Source organism: Monoraphidium neglectum (genome assembly GCF_000611645.1).
Source record: "Monoraphidium neglectum strain SAG 48.87 unplaced genomic scaffold scaffold00413, whole genome shotgun sequence".
In the NCBI taxonomy this organism is placed as follows: domain Eukaryota; kingdom Viridiplantae; phylum Chlorophyta; class Chlorophyceae; order Sphaeropleales; family Selenastraceae; genus Monoraphidium; species Monoraphidium neglectum.
This window is the reverse complement of record NW_014013215.1, coordinates 7,111-24,015: the sequence shown is the minus strand read 5'-3', so window position 1 is coordinate 24,015 and position 16,905 is coordinate 7,111. Positions and strand designations below refer to the sequence as shown.

Here is a 16,905-nt window from a genome sequence, read left to right as displayed (position 1 = left end):
GGGCGGGGCAATCAGGGCGGGGCCTTAAAGCAGGGTGGTGGGATGGCAGGCATGAGGGAGAGAGGCCTCGCGGGGGCTCGCTGGCACGCAGTCCGTTGGCGTCTTGCACACTCCAGGCACTGGCGCGCAGGTTATGTCAGCCAAAGCATAAAGCTTGCAGAATGTTTTGCGCTGCCTGCGATGCCCTCTCCGCCGTGCCAGCCGGCCCCATCCATTGCAGCCCAAGGCGCGCCCCTCACACCTCATGATGGTGAGCATCCCGAAGCCTGAGAGGCGAGGGCGCATGGCGGCATGCACCGGCAACGTAAGGTAAGAGGGGCCGCGTCAGCGGGACGAGCCAAGGCTCCTTATTGCACCAAGTGACAAGCAGTCAACACAGACCTCTCCTGCTGCCGCGCCGCCGAAGGCCACGGGCCGCGCCAGACACAAATCGCACCCCCCCCCTGCCGCCCGCATCGCCTTCCACACGGCGTGCGCCCGGCCCCCTCACCTTCGCTGGCGTTGACGGCCTTGGAGAACCCGATGCCAATGGACAGCACGAACGGCACGGTGACGGGGCCTGGGCCGTGTTGAAGGTCGCGGGAGAATGGAGGTCAGGTAAGGACGGAGGCAAGGGCTCGCGCGGAAAGCAGCAACCGGCGGGCGTGGCCGACAGGTGCGGCAAGAGTTGACGCAGCAAGACACGTTGCGCCAGCCTTCCGGAGGCCCGGCGTTGCCGGCAGCCAGTGGCGCGTCGCCCTCAACGCTGAAAGCCGATGGGACGACGCACCTGTGGTAACGCCGGCTGAGTCCCAAGCGACCGCAGTGACAGAGTCTTCGGCCAGAATCGTCAGTGCACTGGCGACAGCGTACTGGGGTGTATGGTTGGAGGGTGGGGCCACGTGTGAAGGCGTGGCTTGGCTGAGAGTTGGATTTAGGCCGGCAGCGCCCCGCAGGGTGCTGAACCCTGGCGTTGCGTATACGGTAGTGGAGCAACATGTATACAGCCGTGCCACGCCCTCATTTGCGCCAAACAACACCAGCGCCAACATGCGCGGCCCCCCTCCCCCAACCCACTCCCCCTCATCACCCGTCCGCTCTTTGGACCCCTCCACCTCTGCCCCTCCTGAAACCCGCTAGGCCCCCCCACCTTGGCCAGGATGAAGTACAGGAGGGGCAGCTGCCACAGGATCTTGGCAGCCCCTGGGGACGGAAAGGGGGGGGGGGTGGCGGTGACAAGGGCTGCGAGGTGCGGTTTCAAGTGTGGTGGGCGCGAGGGTGTCCGCACGACCTGGTTTGTGCTGTCGCATGGCGTCCCCCAGCACAGGTTTGCATGCACCGACCGATCCGCGTAGCAGCGCAGTGGGGAGCGCTCACCAACGCACATCCCGACTCCGACGCCAACGCACACCGCGCCGATGAGCATGCGCTTGGTGAAGCGGCCGTTGCTCAGCCGCTGCACGGTGGCTCCCAGCACGTTGAGGGCGGGCTCAGCTGCACAGAGCAGTGCAGTTCCATGTGATGAAGGGACCCGTATTATGTGTAGTGCAGGGGGCGTTGAAGCATCCATGGGCACAGACGCTGCCGCACCAGGCGCCCCGCTGGCAGGCAGGCAGGCGGCTGCAACCAGCACACGGTACAGCTACACCACCAGGACCTGCCGGGCTCTCCATATGGCGGCGTGAGTACACGCGGCGGGGCGCACCGTTTGTAGCAAGCACTCCCAGCAGCATGACGGTGACCATCAGGATTGCGACACCGCCCGCAAAGCTGTAGTAGGGGGACCTTTGAGGGGTGGGATGCGTGGACAGGTGGAGTGGAGGGGTGGGCGCAGGGTAGATGGTCTGGGTGGACGAGGATGATGATGAGATAGAAAGATAATGCCGCCAGATATGGGAGGGGTGGCTGCCCTCGGGGCTGCGGCCACCTGCTGGTAGGGCAGCCCAGCCCGGCATAATCAAACCCCTTGGCTCGAGCAGGGATACAGGGCCCGGAAAGCTGTTTGCGGACACAGCTGCCCCATGCGCTTCCAGCCCCGCATGTAGGCGTGCGGGTGTGCACGTGTTTGCAGGCCCCCCACCCCAAAATACCGTACCGCCACGGGCTAACTACCGGCCGGCGCTGCTCCCCAGCCGGCCAGCCGGGCCCACCTGGGATCGTAGGGCACCGCCATGTACGCCGCCGGCAGTGTCGTGCCTGTTTGGTCCCCCAGGGCAGTGAAGCCGTACGTGAGTCCGATGTTGAACAGGATCATGCCAACCTAGGTGAGGGCGAAGAATGTGTGATGAGTCAGGGAGAGGGGGCAGAGCAATGATGGGTATTGATTGAAAGCGCCGACAAGACGGTCTTGGTGACAAAAGGGCAGGGTATGGCCACGGCCCCACAGCAGCAACGCCAGGCCCAGGGCCCTGCACGAGGTGTAAGGACGTTGGACAGTTGTGGGGTTGATGTACACTTCCGTTACACCGGACGTCAGTGCCCCCCGCACCCCAACAAACCTGGCACATGGCAACACCCAAGACCAGCGGCCCAAAGTCATCCAGCCACGCCCGCCATCGCCCGCCGCTGCAGCAGCCACCAGCCCCTCCGGCCCCTTGCCGCCCCGCTGCCTGCCTGCCGTCTGGTCCCCGCCCCTGCTGCGCCGCTGCTTGCTTGCCAGGCGGCACGGGGCCCCCGGCACCGGCTGGTGTTCCCTCAATGCATCCCCGCCCCAGCTGGCCGTTGACAGAAGCAGCGGACGCATGGACGGCTGCGCAGTTGGGGTTGTTGGATGTCGTGAGGGTGACCTCAGCGTCGTGGCTCGAGGCGCGATCGTCGGCAGGCGCGACTCCCCCGTCTGATGGCGTGCCACGTCCCAGGGCAATGCCAACGTCGCCCGGGCGCGCCGCCGCCGCTTTGGCTGGTGGCTTTGGAGTGGCCGGTGGCACACTGGCGGCTTCCGTGCCGCCTGCGCCGTCCAGCCAGAATGACACGCGTGGGAGCGGCGCCCTCAGCACGAGCTTCACGAGCAGCAGGAGGGCTACAATGAGGGGTGATATAGAGCGCACAGCGAATATGACCTCGCGGACCGGCGACCTGTATGCAGCAAGGGGCCAGAGGGGCAGGGACCGGCGGCTGGCTTGTTTGTTCAGCAGAGCAGGCCGTGGTGAGGCTGGTGAGGGTCTCGTGGTGGTGCTGAGCAGCATGCAGCATGACGGCATGGCATGGCTGCAGCATCAGGCAGGGCTTTGGGTGGTATCAAGATGCAATGGTGGTGCACGGGAGGAGAGGAGACACACGTGTCCGCCGGCGACTCTGAGACCGGGGTTGCAGCCGCCTCCAGCGCCATTGCCAAAACCTGCACAGGAGGTGAAGGGTCGCGAGGGCTATTGGAACGCGGGAGAGCGCTGGGTTGCGAAAAATGGTGTGCATCAGGCGTGTCCATCGCATGCAACAAGCCTGCAAACGCACATGTGTGTGAGGTCCTACGGGTGCACACTCACCACCGCGTCGTTCCTCTGCCTCCCTGCCACCTCCTCCCCCTCCGCACACTCGGGACCCCTCACACCTCATTGTAGCCCTTCTCCAGAGACAAGGCTATGCCCATCAGCAGCACAGCCAGCACAGGCAGGAGGCTAGCCAAGGTCACAATCCCAAAACCTGTAGTGTGGGCAAGCAAGAGTGGAGGGGAGGCATGGCGCGCGCAGCATTTACTCACTCCCAGTTGCCTGATGAGTAACCCAAGCTGGCTGCTTCTTTTTCCTGACAGCTGGCAGAGTGACCACAGGCAAGCATCAGCTGACTGCCTGCTGTGCATCTGCAGGCGCTCCAGGCCAAAGAAAGCCGCACATGTGGGGAGCAGCACGCACAACACAAGATGCCTGCTCACCTTCCAGCGCCTGACCTGCAGACCCCCAAAGTCGGCAGCAGTGGAGTCCAGGAGTGGGGTGGGTGTGGGTTGTGGTGTGGAAATGCTGGTGCGCAAGGGACAAAGCTGAGCACAGAGCATCTGAAGGTACGCGCGAAAAGCACTCTGAATGCTGTGTGTGGGAGCTACAGCAAAGCAGCCAGTTCACGTGCAGCATGTGACCGCGACCAGCCAGGTGATGACGAGGGATGGCCTCACCCGTGTTGGATGCGACGCTGTTATGCAGGGCCGCGGCTGCGAGCCGCTGCTGCCTGCTGGTGCGCATGACGCCGATGCCCAGGGCCAGCAGGATGGGCACAGTGACGGGCCCCGTGGTCACTGGCCGGTGGGAGCGCAAGAGACAGCAAGGAGCCATCAAGCAAAGCAGCGCAGTTTGAGTCTGGAGCAGCAAAATGGAGCGCCACGGCAAAAAAAAGGGCCACAAGCCGTTTCTGCCGCTGCGCAACAAAAGAGGTGGACGCCGTGGCGCAGCGCACAGCGGCGCAGCGCAGGGCCGCACCTCCCCCGAGGTCCCAGGCCACCCCCAGCAGCGGCTTCAGGTGCGGGTTGCCCCACTGGCAGTAGCAGCTGGCCGCCACTGTTGGCAGCAGCGAGGCGAAGACGATGGGCTTCAGCGGCCAGTTCTTGACAAAGCGCAGCGTGCCCAGCACGGCGGCCAGGCCCACGCCTGCGCCCACTGAGAACACCATAGCCTCCACACGCTGGTTCATGACCACAAACAGGTACGGCGCCCTGGGAGTGGGGGTGGCGGGATGAGCAGTGGAGGTGGTGTGACCGGGGACGCAGTGTGAGGAGGGCGGGGGGAGAGATCCTGCGTGCAGGCTCGGGACCGTCAGGCAGCAGCCAAAGTCACCTTGTGACCTGTGTGGCATCCATGTGGCACCTTCAGCATTTTCTGCCCATTGTTGCGGGTATCTTACTGATCCTCCTTTCGTGTCACCCTCACGCTGCTCACCTGGTAGGGTCCACCAGCCGCGAGAGCGGGCGAATAGCAGCGATGGCTGGCTCGGCATATGTCACCAACACGCCCTGGTGAGTCGAGAGGCGGTGAGCTTGTGGTGTGAATTAACTGAAGGTCGGTTTTAACGGAATGGGTGCAATGAACCAGGGAAGCTGCTTAGGGAGCGCAAGCAGCAAGCCGGTGTGAAGTGAGTTGGGGCGCTGCGGCTGTGCTGCCTCCAAGCGGCCGAGCAAAGTTGCAACGCATCAATCGAGGGAGCCACCGGGGCACACCCGCTGTCCACACACACCGCTCGCCCCCTCTCGCACCAGGCAGAAGGCCACCACCATGACCAGCGGCAGCGGCAGCCGCTGCGGCAGCTTCCTCCCGACCTCCTCAGCCAGCGGCATGATGCACACCCGCAGTCCGTCAAGAAACATCAGCAGCCCCACGCAGGCGGATATGAGACCCGCAGCCTGCAGATCGTGCGGTTGCCACGGTGCAATGACAGGGGGCAATAACCCTGTTTTCAGCCCGCATCCGCATCCTTTTGAAGGGTCAGGCTGGTGCTTGTGATGCCGCCAAGTGCAGCCCACTGCCGCGGTTTATCTCCCCAATTGCGCTGCAGTCCCCACCTGCAGGCCTGGGCTGCTGGCCGACTGCTGGAAGAAGGCAGCCAGCACCACAACCTAGGAGGGGGCGTGTATGGGCATGGCACGGCCCAGTGTCCATGAGAGGTGGCAGGCGTAGCGGTGCCCGCGCCCCCATGTGCATATCGCGCAGCCCGTTGCCTCAAGCTGCCAAGTGGCACCATGGCCGCCATGTGCATGTGTTACCATGTTACCCACAGCGATGTAACTCACTGGCATTGTACGGAGGCATGGTTGTGATGCTGCGTTCTCCTTTTTTGCAGCTAACCGACATCAGTATCCTCATCTGCCCGCTTTCCCACGCCACGCCACGTTTGGGAAAGGGGCTCACAGCAAGTTCATTGCATATGCACCCACCTGCAGTAGACTGATTGGCACGATTGCGGCCACCTGCTCCCACAAAGTTGTCACATAATGCCAGAACAGCGCCCTTGACCGCGGCCGCCAGCCCAGCCGCTCCTCCATCGCCGTGTCGCATCGCTGCCAAGCTCGCTGCTTGAGCGGCGCCTTGGGCTCCTCGTGAACCAGTGGTAGTTCGGAAGAGGCCATGCCACTGCTGCGTATCGTGGCGGTAGTTTGAGACCGAACCCAGCAAACAAGTAACCCGACTCTACAAACAAGCTGGTCGGATTTATGTCATCACTCCTAAACAGCTTGCAGTACAAATCACGTGGATTTGGCAGGATGAGATCAATTCACATTGCCCGGAACTGGTACGGTACGTGGGCCAATGAGGCATGAAGCATGCATTTATCGGTGCGCCGTACTTTGCATCAGCAGGCAAAGTTGTTCCACCCACGGTCCTGCCACCCCAAGATCCACACATGCATGACGCACACGCGTCGCGCTCGCTCCATGCTGGTGCCACAATGTCAAGCACCATTGGCGGTGCTTGAACGGCACTTGGCATAACGTATGATAGATTTGATTGTAGGTATCACACACAATGACCAATTCATACAGAGTTTGTGCAGAAACCCATCTGTGACAAGCACCCGCGCTCCTGCTCGTGCTGGTGAGCATGATTGTGGCCCTTGCTTTGCCTCGTTGCATGTCCCTCCCAGCTGTTTCCTTGCATTTAGAATTATTGAATGAGATATACAGGGATGCATGCATACGTACGGGTGCATGTCATATGCATGTCAGGATACCAAAACGCGAGAGCAGCAACTCTGGTCGTGCTCCCATCACCGCAAATAAGACTTGCTCGAGTGAGAGGCGACCCACCGTCCCTTCAGTCCAAGTCACTACCTCTGCATACACACAGTGCAATGGGCCTTTCAGGAAGGCGCAGTCTTCTTGTACCAACCCCTCGTCAGCGAGACCCAAGGATGGGACACCGAGCAGGTTGCACACCCCTGCACCAGGTCCGCGTTGCGCAGACCCACCCCACCGGCATCACCGCACCCACACCCTCGCCCAACTCCCTTTTCTCTCCTCCCCGTGCAGCCCCTACCTCTGCCCGCTGGGTCGACGCAGCTGACTCCGCACTGTCACTTGTCAGCATTCCTTGCTCTCGGGGTGGCCTGCACAGCCGGTCTCAACGACGCAGGGTCTATGTTGCAGACCAGCTCCGGGCTGGGCGTCGCTACCTACCCGATGAAAGCATCATCATGCTTACGCAGTAGACATTGAACAACTCTCAATGCGTTTATGGGACAGAGGACACTTACTCATCCATCCTCCTATGATGCTGGCCGCACGTACAGTGTAGCGGTGCCTGCCAATGGTCATGCCTGTGAGTGCAGCAACTGAACCTTAATGACGCGTTATGCTCAGCTGTCAGCATCACTGCTCACAGTACCTTCAACCACAAAGTCGGGATGACGGGTTGTGCCGGGTGATGACGCTGGTCCCATTCCGGTGCCGGCGGCCAAGCTCGTATCACCCCCGCGGGTAAGCTGTCTGGGCGATACTTGCGAGGCCAATAACATTTTGTACCAACATACGACGTTCGCACCGGTTCTGTGTTATGCCATCAGTGACAGCGACGATTGCAATGCTTCCCGCCTCCTCCGCGGCAGAAACACCCTTTGTATGTTGCTTTTGAAAGCGCCATCTTCATATCAAATGTGCAAAACAACTCGCCAGCGCGCCTGGCTCTGGCGATCTGCAAGCATCGTTCCTGATCACTCAGCCGCAACCCTTTGCGTGCCTGCAGCAATATACAATGAGGCGCGCCACGTGCCCTTCGATGGGCGCGGGGCGCACCCTTCGCTGCAGTCGGATGGGGGTTCGGTTGGCCGGGGTGCCGCCGCCTCTGCCTGGGCCGCTGCGCACGCCCTGGAAGGCGCAGGCTTTGCTGCATCCTCCGCGGTCACTACGCGTGCACGCGCTAGAGCATGCTGATGGTGTATTAGGGGCTGCTGCAGCTGTCGAGGCTGAAGTTGACCCGCATTCGAGCGCAATCAAAGAGGGCGGCACCACCGACGGCGTCGGCAGCAGCGACAGCGTGCTCGCTCAGACACCAGTGGCTGATGGACTTGAACAGGATGTCATCAGCAGGGCCGAAGTGCCCGGGGCCGACGTCAGCGGTGGCGGTGGCACTTTTGGTGGCAACGGGTACAGCCCTGAGGCTGCGACCCCTGGCACTAGCACCAGCAGTGGCGGTGGCAGCAGTGCGGCGTCGGGCAAGCCCCTTGCCGCCACCTGGTCTGGCGCGCCAGGCAGGCGAGGCAGCTTGACGTGGCTTGCAACACGCGAGGGCGTTCTGAGTAGCAGCGGCAGCAGCGGCGCTGCTGACAGCGACAGCGGTGCCAGCGAGTCTCTTGCACCCACCGGCGCCGATGGTAGCAGCAGAACCAGCAGCAGTAGCAGCAGCAGCAGCGGCGGCGGCGGCGGCGGCACAGCCGCCGCCGACGAACAGCAGCAGCCGCAGCAGCGGCATCCATCTGGTCGCGAGGGCGGCGTCGAGGGCGACGAGGGCGGCCCGGCTGGCGAGGACCCGCGGGAGGCTGCGGCGGTGCGTGAGGCTTCAGAGGCATCCGCATCGGACGGCTCCGACGCCGAGTCAGACGCGGACTCGGACGCGGCCGCGGCGGCGCTGGAGGAGGCGGCGCGGTGGAAGGGCCCGGTGGAGGGCGCCCTCGACGTGGCAGGTGACCCCGGCCTCATGCTGCGGCTCATGGACGTGCTCGCGCTCGGCAGCAGCAGCAGCAGCAGCAGCGCCCGCGGGGGCGGCGGCGGCGGCGAGCGCGACGGCGGCGGCAGCGGCAGCGGGGCCGAGTCGGGCGCGGCGGCGGCGGGTGTGCTGGGCACGCAGGCCGGCGCCGCAGTGGCGGGCGCGGAGGGAGCAGCGGCGCCCCCAGTCGCGCGACCGGCATCGCCCGAGGTGGTGGCGGCCGTGGTCGTCGGCGAGGGCCGCGCCCGCATGCGCGCCCGGCCCCCGGCGTTCTGCACCAACTGCTGCGCGCCGCTGGAGCGCCTGCCCAGCGGCGCGGACTCAGAGTGCGGCATCTGCGGGCACAGGGCGGCAGACGACGCGCAGCTGCTGCCCCCGCGGCCCCCCGGGGGCTGGGGCAGCGCCGAAGCCGCGGCTGCGGCAGGCGCCGCCCGCGCCGAGGCGGCCGAGGCGCTGCGGCAAGCCGCGGGGCTCGCGCGGGCGGCGGGGGTGCCGTGCAGCCCGCCGGCGCGCGTGCTGCTGGCTTGGCACGAAGACTCTCTGCTGCACCGCGCCATGCTGCCGCCCTACCCCGAGCGCCCGGAGCGCCTGCACGCGGTGCTGTCGCGCCTCCAGTCAACGGGCCTGCTGGGTGGGTGCCGGCCGCGCCCTTGCGCTCAGGGGCCTGGACGCATGCTGACTCATCTGCCAGGGCGGCGTGGCGACGCGCCTGGCGCCAACGAGCCCTCGGGTTGCCCCTCCACTGCACAAACCTGTCTAGCCCTGCACACACCACCCCGTCCCGCACCATGTTTGTGTCTCACTATTCAAACACCCCGCCCCCGGCCGCCTGAATCTCTCACGCCGCCGTCAAGACGTTTGCGAGCGGCTGCCGGTCGAGGAGGCGACCGACGAGCAGCTGCTGGCGGTGCACTCTGCGGGGCTGGTGTCTGCGGTCGACGCGTTGTGCCCCGAGACGCTCTTCCCGGAGCAGCTGGCCCTCGCAGCCGTGAGCGCCGCCCTCGGCTCCGAGAGCCTCGGCAACCGTCACACCGCGCGTGCTGCACGGCTCGCGGCGGGCGCGGCGGCGGGGATGGCGGAGCGGCTGGTGCGGGGCGAGGCGGACGCCGGGTTTGCCCTCGTCAGGCCGGCAGGTGGGCTGCGGAGGGGGCGCACGCAGAGGGGCCGCGCACAGGGTGCACGGCCGCAGCGGCCTGGGCCTAGCCGGTGCTGGTGGCTCTACGGAGTGTGTTATGAGCTGCGCTGGAACTTTGAGGGTCGGCTCCTTTGTTCATTTGTCCCTTGTCCACGAGCACCCGTGAAACACACCGTCCGCCACGCTGGCCCAATGGCGCACCCCTCCCTCCCCTCCGTCACCCCTCACCCCTTTCGCCCCCAAAGGCCACCTGTCGAGTGAGGGCAGCGCCGAGGGCGGCAACCTGTACAACAGCGTGGCGGTCGCGGCGCGCGCGGCGCAGCGCGCGGGGGCGGAGCGCGTCCTGGTGCTGGACTGGGACGCACACGCCGCCAAGGGCACTGCCTCCATATTCGAGGACGACCCCAGCGTTGTGGTGGTGTCCCTGCACAAGGCCGGCAGGTGGGGATGACGGGGAGGGTGGTATGAGGGGGGGCAGGGAGGGTGAGAGGCGCATGGGGGTCGTCCGTTGTGTGCAAGCATGTGAGTCTGAGCGCACGCAACTGTGTGCGTGAGACTCTTGATGGTTGTGGCGCACGCGTGCGTTTCGGCGATGCGGCCAGGAGGTTGGCAGCAGCAAGGGTTGATGTACCCCCCATCCCCCCAGCTTCGGCCCGCCCTCTCGCCTGCCCTCGGCCCCTTCCTGTTGAACCCTCAACCCCCAACCCCCTGCGGCCCCTCCTCCCCCGCAGCTGGTTCTACCCTGGCGGCTGCCCCCTCAACCAGGTCGGCCGCGGCGCCGCCTCTGGCACCACCATCAACGTCGCCTGGGCCGCGCCCCCGCGGCCGCCCACGCCCGGCGCCGCGCGCCGCGGGGAGGGCCTCGCGCTGGACGACGTGCAGCCGGCCGGGGGCGACTTCCTGGCGGCGGTGGGGGCGCTGGTGGTGCCGCTGGCGCGGGAGTGGGGCCCCGACATCATCCTGGTGTCGGCCGGGTTTGACTCGGCAGAGGGGGACCCCGTGGGTGAGCAGCTGCCCCGCCACGGCCCGGGGGCCACACCGACGCCCGCTTTGGTTGCTGCTGCGGGCTGCGACTGGCACGCTGCTCTCAGTGTTGGGCTTTGCGCTTTGGCCACCCGTGCGTGTTTAAACCCTCTTGCCCCTCGGCACGGCGCAACCAACAGTCTACCGCCCAACATTCCACCGCATCCCTTGCAGGCTTGGGCAGCATCCCCCCGCCGGTGTTTGCCCACATGACCGCCATGCTGCGCGCCCTGGGCGCACCAGTCGGCATGGTGCTCGAGGTGCGGTGCACAAGGCAAGGAGTCGCCTCATGTCACGCCTGCACTTGGCGCCCCCCGCTCTGTGATTGGCCTTCAACCGCCGCTGTCCTGGCGTTGTGGTGCAGCGCTGCGCCGGCGGGCGTGGTTGCACCCGGCCCCAGCAGCCCGCGCTGTGGAGGCCACCAGGGACGCGCCTGAAACGCCTCAATCCACCCGGCCCGTCCTATCCAGGGTGGTTATGTGCTGAAGCAGACTGCGCTGTGTGTTGAGCTCTGCACCAGGGCGCTGCTGGGGGAGAGGCCGCCCCCGCTGCCGCCCGGCGCCAGGTGCGGCGCCCAGCCAGCCGCTTGGAGGGGGGGGCAGGGGGTTGGGGGTGCGTGGAGGCAGCGGGCGATGGCCTCGGGCCCGCTGATGGCGCCATGGCGCCGTGCGCTCCGCAGCTTGCGGCACTCGCGGCCCCGGGTCCCGCTGCGCCTGCCACCCATGCTCTCCGCCCTTCGTCCTGGACACTGCGTTCCTGAACCTGTTGTTTACCCCTGACGGTGCACATCGCCCGCAGTGTGCCGAGCCCTGTGGGGTGGCACACCCTGGCCAGAATGCTGACGGTGCACCAGCATTTCTGGCGGGGCCTCGGGGTGGCCGCGCTCGCCGCCGCCGCGGCCGGCGCTCAGGGCGGCGTCGCGGGCGGGGCGGCTGGCGGCGCGAGCGCGGCGGCGCTCGAGGCGCTGCTTGCGGCGGCGGGCGCAGAGCAGGGGGAGGGGGAGGGCAGCTCTGACTGGGAGGAGGTGGACGATGACGGGGAGTGGGAGGAGGACGAGGAGGAGGGCGAAGAGGAGGGGGCGGCGGACAAGGTCCCTGGCTCGGCGGAGGTCGAGGCAGCAGGCCCTGGGGAGTGGGCGGGAGAGGCGGCCTAGTCGAGCGCCATGCAAGTTGTCGCCCCTGCGACGACGTGCATGCGACACCCGCTGCGGGGCTGCCTGTGACGCACTCTGACAATTAGCAGGGGAATCGCAACGGCTCCCGTTGCGCTGAGAGTGGCCGTGCCTGTTCTGAGAGACTTGCAGTGAGTCTGTCATCCTCTGGGACTTCATTGCCGGCGACTCTCCCCCACTCCTCCATTTCCTCGGGGACGTGTCTTTGCCTGGCATGCTCTGGCTTTCCGTTCTGCCCCAACCTCCCTGGTGGCCGTCACACCACCCAGTAAGCTGTAACGTCAAGCATCTCTTTTTGGGGCATGGGACTTTTGAGTTTGTGGTGCGGGCGGGCACGCAACGGGATTCAAAGGTCAAAGGTGAGCCGCAGGGGGTGCAGGGGCCTTGAGAGCGCTCCCGCGCAGGCCGCGGGCAGGCGTACGAGGGGATGTGCAGCCCCTTTGCAGCCGGTGAGTGCGGGCAAGTGGTGGGGCAGGGTCATGGAATGTTGATTGGGGACGCCGAGGTCTTGCAGGGTGAAGCTAGGGGCCTCCAACGTGTATAACCGTATCACCTTGTCGCAGGGTAGGACTGCTTGCTGGTACCTTCAGGTGATGTGCAATTGGTTGTGGCCCGGGCTTCCACTGCGTTGCTGCCGTCGCCCTCCGTGCGTCCCTTGAATGAAGCTCCCCAGAATGTATGCAGCCCATACTTGCTCCCGTCTTATTGATCACATGTCGGCGATCCTTGCATACTCGTGTTCGTATGGTAACGGTACTCGACGTGTCGAAGAGCTGATTCCGGAACGCAATCTGGGACTCCGAAAGGAGAACGCGAGGTGAGAATACAACGTATGCGATTTTCCCGGATACATCCTTGAATATAACGGCTTGGAAACGCCCAGGTCACACATTTCGATTCCAAGGGGTGCTGCTGCATGGTGCACCGATCGCGGGCGCCTCCCCCGGTTGGCCGGTGGGCCCGTTGCGCATTCTTGTTCATCTGACGCACTTCCTGAAACTCTTCATCCCAAACATATCCAATTTTCCAGGCCTTCATGGATGCCCATTCACATGCGCTAGTGATCCTGTGCGTGGTGTGCGCAGCGGCTAGCGTTGCCGCGCAGGGTCCGCCCGCGTACAAACGGTACGTAGAGTATGACTCATACGGCAACGACATTCCAGGAGGCACCTACACTAACATCGGCACGGAGGACCTGTGCGCTTCCAAGTGCTCCTCATGGGGCACGAGGTGCACCGGCCACGTGTGGTCCTACAACATCCCCGGGTCATCCCCATGGTACAATTACTGCTGGCTCAAGCAGGTGGGCTGGGCAATAAACACAAGCCACAGCTGGGGCCTCAGCCATATGAGGTAGTGTTGCAGCGCAGCTGAAGCACTGGCCAGCAGTCCAGCTACAAAGGTCAGCAATCATCTGCTGCCCTACCTTTCTACTGTCAACCTGCCTGCTGCTGGGCTTGCAGGGCTCTGTGCAGCCACGCGCGCTCAGCGCGGGCGGCAGCACCTGGACCAAGCAAGGCCTGGTGGTCGGCGTCAAGACAACACCGCCACAGGCTGAGGAAGGTGTGCGGCTTGCCTTCGGCATGTGATGCTGCAGACTGGTGCACGCTCGAGCATTGTGGTGATCAATGGGCCTGACAAGCACACCAGCTGATGGCAACCATCACCTTTGAATTGACTTCGCTGCTGCTGGCGTGATGCATCCCCGTGCAGGCCCAAAGACTGTTGGCAGCATGACCACAGGTGCGCTCAAGCGCCCGTCGCCGGCAGTAAGTACTGAGCTGGTAATCATGATTCAATCACATCAAAGATCTATATGAGTCACTCTGGGAGTTGTGGCTGGTAACAGGCAGCAACAGGGGGGCCATTACAACTGCAGCAGCAACGAAGAGAACCTAAGCAACTCAGGCCCTCCGGCAAATACCCCGGGACCATGCAGCCGTCCTGCAGCCCTCAGGAGTACCAGCAGCACCTCGCCAACTGCCTGCGACAACTGCCACCACCCCAACCACCACCACCACCTCGCTCGAACAGCATGTAACACCCACGTCCATGCTATTGCACACCACAAAACACGCTGCCGTCAACGCAGCGCCACCCCTGCCGCCTCCCCCGGCCGACCAGAGCGAACTGTCACGGGCAGCGGGCCGGCCGAACTGTCACCGCGCAGTGACACCAGCTTGCTCACAGCGTCACTTTGTGCGTGTATGTTATAGTTTCTGGCAATCGACTCACACGCCGGCGCATCACCCATGTGCGTTCACTGACCCTACAGATATACCCCAAGCATACACAGCGGACGGCACTGGATATGTTCTGTGCCCGTGCAACTCGCCTTGCAATATGCCGGTGTCCGGTGGCCAGGGTGTCCGCATGGTGGGCACTGATAACTGCGTCAACTGCGGGAGCTTTCCATGCCCTGAAGGCCTGAACTGCAAGCCCGGCAGGCCTTCTTCCAGCCAGGAGCCCAGCGAGGCATTTTCAACGTGCCTGGGTGACGAAGCCAACCCACTCGCAGAGGCCATCAGCGTCAGGTGAGTGCGCAATTGCGTGACGCGGACACCGTTGTGCTCGTTCTAGGGTTAAGCAGCGCTTTTCCCTCTTGATAGCTGATACAGCGGTGCGGGTGATGTGCGCAGGTACGACGACCTTCCTCATGCTGAGGAAGCCCTCAGCAAGGCCCTGAACTTCCTGAAGAACAAGGCCCAACTGAGCGCCGACACAAAGGCTACCATCAGCAAGTACGGCAAACTCTTTTCCAGGATGGCCAAGCTCACGGACAAAGCTGTGGTGGCGTGCGGATACAGGTCCGTGAGGCGCCAGCCCCATTAAAACCCAAGGCTTCTGTCCAGCAGTCATGCGCAATGTACGTGGATCAGCAGCACGAATCTGTTCAACAGGACCCGTTCTATTAGCAGAGGTGGCACATTCTTGCCTGGTTTTCTTTGCTGACTAATCCTGGGCTCACATTACATCACACAGGTGTCTGGGATGCGCCCTGAAGACCCTTGGCAAGACCACAAAGAAGTACGAATGCGTTGACGATTGCGCGTACAATCCAACAGCTTACGCGGTCTGCTAGGGAAGCAATCAGCAGGGCCCCCCTTGCGTGCACAGGATGCATGTTTGTGAGTTGCAGCAGCCTAATCTTGGTCGATCACAAGTGTGAGTGTTGGTGACCTTCACAGCATCATGATTGCCGATCAGCAATCAAAGGCTGTGTACACGCAACGATGCTTGCTGTTGATGTTTGCTCCTGGCGCCATAGCCAGGTGACTTGTTCCCGTGGTAAGATGTTGGCATAGATCTGTGGGTGCGCTCACCTCTTCGTTCGTCGCCCCTGACAGCAGCCCAGCTGCCGCCTTAAACCAGTTACACACCACGCTCGGCACCACAGCAACTAGTGACCAGCGCCTGACTTTTAGTCGTAAGCAGCACACACGGGCACCAAAGCAGGCTGTTGGTGCAGGCTGCTGCTGTTCTAGCCCAGGAAGCACAAGCAGCCCCGTGAGTCGTCCACCGCTGCTGCGCAGAACCAGCGGCGCCCGCATGCGACAGAAGTTGCAGACCAAAAATGATGGGCGCAGTCGCCGCAGTTTGATTATGCAACCTTTGGTCAGCCAGTTGGCGTGGTGCTGATAGTAGTGTTGGTGCGGCAGGCGTCTGCAATGCATTGGCCCTGACCACGACCATTCAGACCAGCCGGGTGCAAGTGTCTCATGGAAGAGCCACGGCGCCCCGCGAGCGAGAGCACTCCATGCGCGGGTGAGGGACCCGTACTGGGGCAAAGGGGATGCGGAAGAGTGGAGAAAATGAGCATAGCAGCATCACGCTTGAGCAGGGGAGAGAGCTCTACAACATGCTCTGCGCGCCGAGCCACATGGAGGAAGCGAGCGTGGTACTTGCAAGCAACAGCCGGCGCAGCCGCAAAGCACTTGCCCGGATCAGCAGCCACAGGCTGGGCACCCTCGGCCGTGGAAAGCAAAGGAAAAGCACGACCACGACGTGCCAGGCTGCAAAAACCGGTGGCAAGCCCCGCGACAACAGCACCTGCCGCTAGTTTCAAACCGGCTGCGGAGCCGCCGCCACAGGGCAGGGCGAGGCACTACGGTAGTTGGGCGCGGAAAGAAGCCGCAGGGCCATGCATGCCGCCCGAGGAAACGGCAGTGCAGGCCAGGGCCCCGTGTAGATCCATCACACTGCGCGAGTCCAGTGGCAGGCTTGGAGGCGACCCATAGGACATGCGCGCAGCCGGTGCGCTGCCGCGTCCGCTACGTTCTGCGCGAACGCCCCTGAGGGCCGTGCTACTGCTGTGTGCTGGCAGACATGGGGGAGCTGCTGCTGCCGGTGCTGAGCGCCGTCCGGCCAAACACGCTGCCGCGGCCCAGGCACGCCGCGAGCTTGGCCACCCCGGCCGCAACGTCGGGGGCGTCGGGGGCGAGCTCCTTGGGCAGGTCTGGGAAGCAGCGCGGCAGGTGCGCGGGGTTGGCCCCCACCGTGCTGTGCAGCCCCAGCGCCGCGCGGCACAGGATGAAGCGCAGCACCAGGCGCCGCAGCAGGGCGTCGCGGAAGACGGCCGACCAGGGGGAGCGGCTGGGGGCACCACCGGGGGCCTGGAAGGTGCGCAGCAGCAGCGCGCCCCACTCCCCCATGACCTGCCCCATACGCAGCTGGGGGTGAAGAAGGGCGGGGTTGCACCAATGTGCGTGTTGGTTTGAGGTGGGTGGGGTGTGATTGCAAATGGGATGGCGCATGACGCAGGCGAGAGGGAAGCGCTGAGTTTGATCGCAGTCAGGCCTCTGTTGGGAAAGTCTCCGCATGGAGGATGCCCACTGGCGCAGCGCGTGTGCGCACCCCTCCGTTCCGTTCATCTTGCCAGCGCGGCTACTGCATCTTTCCAGGTGGGGCCAGACCTTGCCGCCCCACCCTCAACAGGTTTGCCCCCCAACACCATGCGTCGATGGAACCCTCCCACAGCC

At 64.3% G+C, this 16,905-nt stretch overlaps 3 protein-coding genes across 3 annotated transcripts in view; 1 reads left to right on the top strand and 2 right to left on the bottom strand.

Moving 5' to 3' along the window:
- The window catches only part of MNEG_3325 (hypothetical protein), a gene marked incomplete at both ends in the record, with an annotated part of 6,441 nt that extends 746 nt beyond the window's left edge, over positions 1-5,695 (bottom strand). The window contains 17 exons of the mRNA XM_014048200.1: positions 242-266; positions 491-559; positions 770-851; positions 1,130-1,182; positions 1,357-1,473; positions 1,685-1,764; positions 2,130-2,239; positions 2,478-3,054; positions 3,258-3,316; positions 3,527-3,618; positions 3,848-3,862; positions 4,085-4,204; positions 4,386-4,618; positions 4,842-4,915; positions 5,156-5,302; positions 5,462-5,515; positions 5,690-5,695. Coding sequence (XP_013903654.1) covers positions 242-266; positions 491-559; positions 770-851; positions 1,130-1,182; positions 1,357-1,473; positions 1,685-1,764; positions 2,130-2,239; positions 2,478-3,054; positions 3,258-3,316; positions 3,527-3,618; positions 3,848-3,862; positions 4,085-4,204; positions 4,386-4,618; positions 4,842-4,915; positions 5,156-5,302; positions 5,462-5,515; positions 5,690-5,695 — 1,913 coding nt within the window. The remainder of the gene's footprint in view (positions 1-241; positions 267-490; positions 560-769; positions 852-1,129; positions 1,183-1,356; positions 1,474-1,684; positions 1,765-2,129; positions 2,240-2,477; positions 3,055-3,257; positions 3,317-3,526; positions 3,619-3,847; positions 3,863-4,084; positions 4,205-4,385; positions 4,619-4,841; positions 4,916-5,155; positions 5,303-5,461; positions 5,516-5,689) is intronic.
- A 1,507-nt stretch (positions 5,696-7,202) lies between these two features.
- On the top strand, positions 7,203-11,908 carry MNEG_3324 (Histone deacetylase 10; the record flags this gene model as incomplete). Its single annotated transcript, XM_014048199.1, has 8 exons — positions 7,203-7,214; positions 7,968-9,228; positions 9,452-9,730; positions 9,978-10,173; positions 10,464-10,735; positions 10,930-11,015; positions 11,226-11,320; positions 11,554-11,908. 8 exons carry the CDS (start codon positions 7,203-7,205, stop codon positions 11,906-11,908), a joined length of 2,556 nt encoding a protein of 851 aa, XP_013903653.1.
- Positions 11,909-16,230: 4,322 nt separating this feature from the next.
- Positions 16,231-16,905, bottom strand: part of MNEG_3323 (hypothetical protein) — a gene marked incomplete at both ends in the record, with an annotated part of 4,770 nt that continues 4,095 nt past the window's right edge. Inside the window, one exon of the mRNA XM_014048198.1 lies at positions 16,231-16,596. Coding sequence (XP_013903652.1) covers positions 16,231-16,596 — 366 coding nt within the window. The remainder of the gene's footprint in view (positions 16,597-16,905) is intronic.